This window comes from Melanotaenia boesemani, chromosome 2 (genome assembly GCF_017639745.1).
Source record: "Melanotaenia boesemani isolate fMelBoe1 chromosome 2, fMelBoe1.pri, whole genome shotgun sequence".
NCBI lineage: Eukaryota > Metazoa > Chordata > Actinopteri > Atheriniformes > Melanotaeniidae > Melanotaenia > Melanotaenia boesemani.
This window is the reverse complement of record NC_055683.1, coordinates 5,480,843-5,490,456: the sequence shown is the minus strand read 5'-3', so window position 1 is coordinate 5,490,456 and position 9,614 is coordinate 5,480,843. Positions and strand designations below refer to the sequence as shown.

At 39.1% G+C, this 9,614-nt stretch overlaps 2 protein-coding genes across 3 annotated transcripts; both read right to left on the bottom strand.

Moving 5' to 3' along the window:
• Positions 1-184: 184 nt before the first annotated feature.
• Positions 185-2,267, bottom strand: LOC121654496. The gene is made up of 4 exons (XM_042008669.1): positions 2,089-2,267; positions 1,631-1,776; positions 1,089-1,504; positions 185-950 (listed from the first exon to the last, which is right to left on the bottom strand). Exons 1-4 carry the CDS (start codon positions 2,106-2,108, stop codon positions 651-653), a joined length of 882 nt encoding a protein of 293 aa, XP_041864603.1. The 5' UTR covers positions 2,109-2,267; the 3' UTR covers positions 185-650.
• A 226-nt stretch (positions 2,268-2,493) lies between these two features.
• On the bottom strand, positions 2,494-4,106 carry LOC121654719 (THAP domain-containing protein 6-like). 2 transcript variants are annotated; one of them, XM_042008972.1, is made up of 4 exons: positions 3,926-4,106; positions 3,243-3,345; positions 3,047-3,160; positions 2,494-2,776 (listed from the first exon to the last, which is right to left on the bottom strand). In XM_042008972.1, exons 1-4 carry the CDS (start codon positions 4,003-4,005, stop codon positions 2,543-2,545), a joined length of 531 nt encoding a protein of 176 aa, XP_041864906.1. In that variant the 5' UTR covers positions 4,006-4,106; the 3' UTR covers positions 2,494-2,542. The 2 variants fall into 2 exon arrangements, with proteins under 2 accessions (XP_041864906.1, XP_041864896.1); XM_042008962.1 differs by having other exon boundaries at positions 3,243-3,435; positions 3,926-4,005.
• Between the last annotated feature and the right edge of the window lie 5,508 nt (positions 4,107-9,614).

Sequence of the window (9,614 nt, the reverse complement as noted above, 5' to 3'; positions counted from 1 at the left end):
GAGAGATATAGAGAGATATATTCACACACTAATGTATAACAGAAAAGCAGCAAAGTCAACCACATTATTAGGGAGACAATACACGATTAGACTTTTAAGATATACATATATCAATTTCTGAATACATCATATTTCTACATAAAACATAATAGATATAAGAAAATGAAAATGTATACAATTCAAATGTGAACTATCAGTTTAATTCATATATATGTAATTTATCTGTATCCATCTCTATATTTATCTATTGTATCTCTATATCTACTGTATCTGTCTATCTTTATTTCTTTCTATCTCTATATATACATATATACATTTTAAATAAAAGGAAAACATGAATACATCAGCATATCAATATCAATCATATATATACACATAGGATGTAAGATGTATGATTAGAAAAACGGAAAACATACAAATCATATACAGCGTATCAATATCATTCATACAAATGTAGATTAAAGATCTATACCAGAGAAATGGAAAATGATTTACTACACAGAGAAAAAGAGAAGCCTTTAAGGCTGTACAAAGCACATAGAGAATAAAATGTAATGTACATGTATATTCTCAAGTTAACATATGAACACATCATCCTCATCTCAAACCATATTTACAAATGTACAAAGTATCACACAGAGGTTTTAGAGCTAAAACCCCGGAAAGAGGACTGTTTTGCTCCTTTTTTTCCTTGTGCTACCTTTTTGCAGTTCAAGGGTGGTCAGTTTGGCACCGTGGTGCAGCCTTATGTTGAGAAACACAGACACAAATAATGACAACAAGTTGGAATGATGGTTGTCAATACCAAACTGTGTCTCCTCAATGTGCTGCCCAAGCAGAAAAACGCCGTCCGTTCCAATCTCTTCCCGGACTATGTGTGTGACTGTTGACACCTTTGGAGCTTGCTTTGTTGAAGCCTGGCGAATGACCCTTTCTGCAGCTTTTAGCACCTTAAAATCATAATAATATTGATAATATTACAATATACTTATATAATGCTCTGCACAGTGCTAAAAGACACTTTGAAGAATAAAGAAAATAAATAAAGCAACTTCAATATGCAAAGAAAAAACAACAAACAAACAAACCTTTACTGTGCCATGTGATGGAATTACTAAGCCGCAGTTGTTTTTCAGGGCTAAAAGAGGGTAGCTCTCATCAAATGATGATGGTACAGCATCTCTGACCAAGCTTGCACGGCACACATCACAGGACAGTTTTTGGAGAATCTGCCGGACTACAAACCCTGCTATGTAGACAAGAGCATTTTCCACCAGACCACCAAACCGAGTGGGAAGATAGCTGTGGTCACACAAGAGAGCCGAAATGTTGGCGAATGGAGATGGGTGCTCCTCTGTAGTTTCTGCTGTGGACATCTCTACAGCAGAGAGGGACACCGTGTCATCTTGAGCAGCCACATTGCCGGTCTCACTCGGTGAGACACCGCACCGGACCATTAGACGGCAGAAGAACTGGCGTGTAGATGGATTGTTATTCCAACCGCCTTGTATTGAAAACAAACACACAATACATAATTACTCCCAAGACATAACATAAAGACATTAATAAAGTATCTTTACTTATTTATTGTAATCGGAATTTATCGTAATCAAAGTAACATCAAGCCAACCTGCTGCTCTGATGGAATTAAATAGGAGCTCCAAGTGGTCCTGGCTGAACCTGTAGGTGAGCACATACCGCTGTACTTGGAGCAATTCAGGAATCATCAGCATCAGAGTGTCAATACTGATGACAAATCCAATGACAGACAGGTACCTACATAAGAAAAAAGTATAATTACTCTGATGACTGGAAAACAAGACACCCAAAAAAGCACCACGAAATTTAATTCATTCAAAGTGGTGAAACTTCTGTTACATCCAGGCAACAATGAAACTGCAGAACCTGGAGAACAAGAACACGTGCAACAAGTACAATTGTGACACTATAATGTACTTGATTTTGTGTAATACACACCATTTAGAAGCACCTGGGCTGAAATACACTAAGTACAAGACAATTCTAACAAGCACAAAACTGCATATTGAAAAGCATTTTAACAAACGATGATGATATGAGCAGACATACCATCCTTCTGACATCTGCATGACGTTGATCTTGTGTTATACAAACCATTTAGAAGCATTCCGGACCTGAAACACAGGACAAATTCCAACAAATAAATCTGAACACTGAAAAACATTACAAACCAGTATCATGTTAACACACACACCCTGACCTTATTACACACTTATCTGACTGATTACAAAACATTATGAACAGAGACAAACCTGAGGAAAGAACATGGCAATGTTGACATAATATCAAGCTGATATAGAGAACGCAGCATCTTAGGAACTCGATGCACAAGGGAACAGAGCGACATGGAGCTCATGTCATGCCCTGCTTTGCCATAAAGTCGAGCTGAAGGTCTGAAATTATATTAGCAAAAATTGGCAAATCCCCTTTAGATAATAACTAAAGAGTTTAAGACTGTGAAAAAGGTAAAAAAAATAAATAAATAAAAACATCTGCATGAATTTTAAAGAGCTAATTGTGTTTTACCTGAGTAAAATTCAAGCCTCTCTTTGAGCTCTTCATTAATGAGGTTCTTTTCCCTCAAATTCTCCAAAAGAGACTTTACTGCCCTATTTGCCCTCTTTTCTCTGGCCACAGCGTTCTTTTTGTCTCTCGCCAGGCTTTCCACCCTTGCTTGAGTTTCCTCAAGTCTTCTCTTAAGAGCAGTGGGAGAAGCAGGCAGAGCGTAACTGTGATCCTACAGGGATGAATGAACATGGTTTGAGTGATATTTAACTCCACACACATCACATTGACACCACAAGTGTATGGCCCACATTATTTCTTATAGTCTTCACCTGTGAAAGTCATTGCCAGTACTGTGTGTGTGTGTGTGTGCCAGGAATGTTTAAATAGTATTTAATTGTGAATGAATGGGTTTATTTGTGAGTGGCAGCAGGACCATAATATGTGATATGCTGCTGTTCCAGGGCCATTAAGACATGATGTCAACAGTAAAAATATTCACCTCATCAGGCTGAGGTTGTGGTTGAGAGGTGTCAGTTGTTGGCTCATCCTGAAAGGCCACAGACATGTTCTCGTCAGCTCTTCTGGACGTATTTGTTGTCCTAAGCTTTTCCAGCTAAAAGGAAGAAGCATAATAGTTAAAAAGAATATCTCACCCTGCCCGGTGATTTACATTTATAAATCAGTTATACACCTACTTTTTGGAGATGAACTGGGAATAAGAAAATGGATGGAATAACACCATCTCTGAGTCGGACAATCTGGCCTGTCCTATCAAAATCTCCTGGCTTAAAATGTTCACTACAAAGCACAGAGAAAACACTGGCAGTGAATCCTTCCCTCCTCAAAGCCACTTCCCATTTCTTCCTCAAGTCTCTGTCTTTGGGAAACCTAACAAATGAAAACGGGAAACTAGGGACACTGCACAAGAACATTTCACAAATATGGTCAAGCTTATTTGTTTCCTTCTAACATCTTACAATAATTCTTTAACAAAACTACTATTGTGATGCAAAACTATAATGAACCAACCCTGTTAAACTTATTTGGAAACTTTTCAGATATTCAGTTGTCTGCATTTTCAAGTAGATGGGGAGAGAATGAGTCATGAAGAGAAGCTTACTGATGGTGGTGAAATATATGTGAATAACACAGGCTGTGAAACCAGTGCTTGTCAATATGATATACTAGTAATATCAGTTAAATTTCTACAGTTGTAATCTAAGGCATTGCTATGATTTATGCGGTCTCAGTTGATGCCGCGTGAACATCGGCACTAAACATAGCCTACCAAGCTAGCTACGATTTCACTGATGTGCATAAATATAGCACAGTAATGTTCGATTCACACAATATGACCAATAGTAGTATTCAAACTTACTTGTGAAAAGTAATCCCACGTGCCCTGTTTTCGACGGTCCGCAAATTCGAACAGGAATATGCTGCACAATACTCTGGCATCTTGTTTGGCTGCGTACTATCTGATTAGCTACCGGTCCAATATGGCGGCCGCATTTCTCGCGCTCCAATAGCTAATGCGGCGTCTATCCTTTATGATGTCTATGATTGATTCAGCATGCCAAAAGTCACGTGATAGACCGAACGAGGCCTCGTTACGTCATCAGCGCGTATCGAGCAGCAAGCGGGATCTTTGAAGGGACCGGGCTTGTCAATCCCAGATTCCAAACACTGAGGAGATCGCGGGTTTTTGAGAGGAGATTCTGTAGCGATTGTGCGACATTGCATTTTGAAAACAAATTTAGGAAAAGCATCACATCAGCATGAGCTTATATTGAATCACATTTAGCTTTTAGACATTTGGGGAATCAAACGTCTGCGCAAGACGCCGTTGCCAGAGTAACTGCTGAAGGAGCTCGGAGTATGAAAGAAGGACGGAGCAGGCGGTGCCTTCAACATCACAGGTAAGCTTAATTCCCCTTTCTTTATATAGATGTTTTTTAAATAGCCTTGCAAAGAGCAGACTTTAAAGTTAACCATAAACTTTAACCAGAAGCATCAGAGGAAACGTCTCAGTCTACAGCTGCAGAGGAAAACCACAACCTGCAGGACCTTACACACCAAGCTGGTTTCTGATCACCATCAGCAGAGAATTTAATGATTTTAAACTTGGTTAATTACAATTTTGTTCTTGTGTTTCTTTCAGGTGCAACCTCTCCAAAGCTGGGGAGGTAGTGTGCCAGAAGAGGAGCAGACTGAAGCCTGACAGAAAATACGTTTTTAAATAAAAATCTATGACACATCACAAAGTTACCAAAGTTTTTTTTTCTCATAATACATTTCAAGATTCAAAGTGTCTTTGTCATTTGCACAGTAAGGAAACAAGTTTCCCTGAACAATGAAAATCTTACTTTGCCGTCCAACCTGAATACCATAAAACATTATAAAATAAAAATAAACAATTTGAAAAAAAAAAGACTAGGTAGAAGATAAACAAAAAAACTGAGTAAATAATCTATGTACATAAATGTGCAGTGTGCTATAAACTGTTGTTCCACATTTAACAACGATCAGCTATACAAAAGAAAATAACTCATGAGGTAGACGATAACAAGCATTTGCAATTTCTATTATAAATAATAAGACACATAAAACAGTTAACAATTTTATTACAACTGTATAAAATAACTAACACAGTCACTATACCCATTGCACAAACACTCCTTCCCTCATGCCTTCCCTCTGAGTAACTACTATCATTACAGATTGGTTTACTTAAGTTACACCACAATTCTGTTACCTAAACAAATGTTACCTAATACCCCTCATTGTTATTTATATGAACAACGGAAAATAAATATTCACTCGGATGGTAGATTACGTATCGTTTATTGAACACGTATTCAAAGTTGAGAAAGGGATGACAGATGTGAGGTGTCAACGTTGTCCTTCTGATACATCAGACTCCCACAGCCAGCAGATGGAGCTCTTTGGTTTGGTCAAATGATTCAGAACACTAAGCCATTTTCAAGCATTTGGTTCAAAGTTGGCTCGATGATTCATGAGGCCTCGCTTTCACCATCCCTACGGGCCGGACTCCTTCTTCTTCTTCTTCTTGTTTTTTGGCGGGTGGCACCTTCCAATCAGGTGCATTACTGCCACCTACTATGCTGGAGTGTGGGTCTGAGCGGATAAGACAAAAAAACAAACAAACAAAAAAAAAACTAGATTCTAGTAATTAACCCTGTTTCCTTTAGGTAACATAACAAGTACTGCCATGGCTCACCCCTTAATATAGATGATAGCTGGAGATCTGTGATGCCAGCTTTCTCTAAACCTGTATGGAATTTACGTCTCTCTACTGAATATGCTGGACACTGACATAACACATGTTGAACTGTCTCTTCTTCACCACAATTTTCACACAAACCCGACGGGTGTTTGCCTATTAAGTTTAACGTTTTATTTAAGCCAGTGTGTCCAATTCTGAGTCTAGTGATGACCTGTTCTTTCCTCGCGCTGCCCCCTGCTGGTCTCATTTTGCCCACCTTCCCCTGGATTGAATGTAAGTGTCTGCCAGTCCTTTCTTCATCCCATTTCTTTTGCCATTCCTGCAAGATGTGTCTCTTGATTATAGATTTAGTTTCAGTTTTACTGGGTGCTATCACTGTGATATCCTCTAGTTCTAATGCCTCCTTTGCTAATTTGTCTGCCCTTTCATTCCCATTGACACCCTGATGTGCTGGAACCCACATAAAAGCGACGGATATATTATTGCTTTTAAATCTAAAAAGTGCAGCAAGTATCTCATTTAACATATCTTGTCTTGTTTGTGAGAAAGAAGACTGAATTGATGCCAGGACTGAGTGAGAGTCAGAGCAGATGATGGCCTTAGTAGCCCTGGTGTCCTCTATCCACTGTAATGCTGTTACCACTGCCATCATTTCCACTGTAAAAACTGCTAAGCGATCTGGAGTCCGTCTTTTGATATCTATTGCTAGTGTAGGAACCGTCACTGAAAACCCTGTTTTTCCTGTTTTGGGATCTTTTGAACCATCTGTATAAATAACAACACAATCCTGATACAACATTTCAAGTCTATCTTTTATTAATATTTGAGCATTCGCTATGTCTTTGTACTTATTCCTGTTTTCCAAGAAGTATAAGTCAATGGAGACTGCAGGAAAAGCCCATGGTGGAGTAACTGATAATGGAACTGTAGGAACAAAACGGAGGTTAGTTAATCCCATTTCATCAGCAATGTGTGCACTGCTCCATATTAAACACTTTGTTCGGTCTCTTTCACTCTCCCAACAAGAAAGGAGTACCTTAGTTGTTGGGTGCCCGTCCAGAGTGTGACCCTGAAGATACGCCCAGTAATTCATCAGCAGTTGCCGTCTTCTTAATTTCAAAGGTAATTCTCCCATTTCCACCTGTATTGCTGCAACTGGGGATGTTTTAAATGCTCCACAACATAATCTTAAAGCCTTGGATTGGACTGTCTCCAGTTTTTGTAAGTGTGTTTTAGCAGCAGAACCATAAACAAAGCATCCATAATCTAATACAGATTGAATCAGTGCTATATATATCTTTCGTAATGCTCCCCTACTGGCCCCCCATTCACACCCCGTAAGGCACCTCATGATATTCAAAGTTCCTTTACATTTAGTACCTATTCTTGTTATATGTTCCTTCCAGGTTAAAGTGCTATCCAGCCACATTCCGAGGAATTTAAATGATCTGACCTGCTCCAGTTTTTCTCCATACAATTTTAAATCTGTTACAACATTTCTCTTTCTACTAAATATTACAACTTTTGTTTTTTCTACTGAAAACCGAAAGCCCCAAGAAGACGACCATTTTTCTACAACCTCTATTGCAATTTGCATCCTCTGTTTAATATATTTAACATTCCTTCCCCGTTTCCACAGGGCCCCATCATCTGCAAACAGAGAGCGCCCTATATCATTTTGCACAAGATCAAAAACATCATTAATCATAATTGTGAATAATACCGGGCTGATCACATTTCCTTGTGGGGTGCCGTTATCTACCTTATACTGTCTGGATAAATAAGATCCAATTCTTACCTGAATGACTCTATCAAACAAAAAATCTTTAATCCAGTTGAATGTCCTACCTGTTACCCCCATCTGATCCAACTTTATCATTAAGCCCTCCTTCCATACCATATCATAAGCTTTTTCAATGTCAAAAAATACCGCCATTACTGTTTCTTTAGTTATTTGGGCCCTCTTGATTTCTGTTTCCAGCCACACAACTGGATCCATGGCCCCCCTACCTTTCCTAAATCCACTTTGAAAAGGAGTCAAGCAGCCTCTACTTTCCAAATAATAATTTAACCTATCTGTGATCATTCTCTCCATTATCTTACCTATATGTGAAGTTAATGCAATTGGTCTGTAGTTCATGGGATTTGTGGGGTCCCTACCCGGCTTTCTGATTGGGATAATGACAGCCTCCTTCCAGCTTCTGGGCAAAACTCCCTCTTCCCACACTTTATTATAAAACCCCAGAAGTTTCTGTGATGCTATTTTCCCTAAATTCTTTAACATGATATAACAAATGTCATCTTTTCCTGGAGCAGATCTTCCAGCCTTCTCAAGAGCTCTCTTCATCTCCTCTAGTGTAAATGGAGCATCCATTGCGCCCTGAGTATCAACTCTACGCTCCAGGACCCCTGGGTGAGCAGCACTAGTTCCCTCCCTTCCTCATTTTCCTTTTTCTGTCAAATTATTGGAACTATGGATTTTAGTGAGTACCATTGCTAATATTTCCGCTTTTTCTGCATCAGACACTGCATTCTGTTCATTATGTTTTAATACTGGGTATTGCCATTCCCTTCTAATCCCTCTCATTCTCCTAATCATTCCCCAGACATCCTCCATGGGTGTTGATCTCCCAATTTTATTACAAAAGGACTGCCAGCTGTGTTTTTTTGCTTTCCGGATGGTTTTGCGAAGAACTGCTTGAGCTTGTTTATATTGAATTAAATGTTGGAAATTGTGCGTTTTCCTGAGTTGCTTAAAGGCTTTATTTCTCTCCTTTAAAGCTACACCACACTCTGCTGTCCACCATGGGACTCCTTTCTTCTTCATTTTCCCTTTACTCCTAGGAATAACTTGACATGCTGTTGATAACAAAATATGTCGAAATCTTTCATCCACTACCTCAATCTCTACATTTAAGTTTAAATCATTCATTTCCTTTTCACACATAACACTGAATTTCTCCCATTGTGCCCTACTAAAAACCCACCTCCCTGGTCTGTCTCCCTGATACTGAACATTTTTAATCAAACAGTTACAAAAGATTGGAAAGTGATCACTCCCTAAGACAGACTGTTCCCATACTTCCCATTCACACAGTCCAGCTAGATTTCTAGACACCAGAGTGAGATCTAGTGCTGACGTTTTTCCTGTGCGCATCTCTATCCTTGTGCCCCTTCCATCATTTAAACATACCAGCCCCTTTTCTTCCAACAATTCCTCTATCACTTCACCATTTAAATCTGTTCTCCCACCTCCCCATAAGGTGCTATATGCATTAAAATCTCCACAAAGGATCACCCTGTTACTGTCAAGTCCTTCTATTCCACACATTCTATCAAGAATCAACTTCTTACAAGGATTATAAAAATTAATAACAGTTATCGCTCTCTCAGTTGTCCATAATGCAACACCAATGTATTCTAATTCATTCCCTTTACCTATCTCCCTAAATGGCAAACCTTCACGAATAAAAGTAGCACATCCTCCACCCACCCCCTCCGTCCTATCAAGTCTGATGCTAACATAGCCAGCTATTACAAAATCCAGTCTGGGTCTCAGCCATGTTTCCTGCAAACAGATTACGTCAGGTTTCCTTGTTAAATCATTAATAAACTTTTTCAATTCATGTCCGTTAGCCAACACACTTCTAGCATTCCATTGTAGCAAAAGGACCATATTAATACACCTACCCTATCCCTAGATGCTCCTGGCTGGCCTGCACACTCAGATCATTCCTCACTTCTTCCCCAGGTTCCTTGATGTCAAGGTGGTGAATTGCTGCCTTAACAATGATTTGTATTCTTTCCGTTTTAGATTTTA

Coding starts and splice junctions, on each gene's coding strand:
- LOC121654719 (XM_042008962.1), bottom strand. CDS start 4,005: ATGCCAGAGTATTGTGCAGCATATTCCTGTTCGAATTTGCGGACCGTC. Junction 3,436..3,925: donor CGTGGGATTACTTTTCACAA/GTAAGTTTGAAT, acceptor TTCATTTGTTAG/GTTTCCCAAAGACAGAGACT. Junction 3,161..3,242: donor TCCCAGTTCATCTCCAAAAA/GTAGGTGTATAA, acceptor TCTTCCTTTTAG/CTGGAAAAGCTTAGGACAAC.
- LOC121654496 (XM_042008669.1), bottom strand. CDS start 2,108: ATGCAGATGTCAGAAGGATG. Junction 1,777..2,088: donor ATGCAGATGTCAGAAGGATG/GTATGTCTGCTC, acceptor TTTCTTATGTAG/GTACCTGTCTGTCATTGGAT. Junction 1,505..1,630: donor TAATTCCATCAGAGCAGCAG/GTTGGCTTGATG, acceptor TTTCAATACAAG/GCGGTTGGAATAACAATCCA.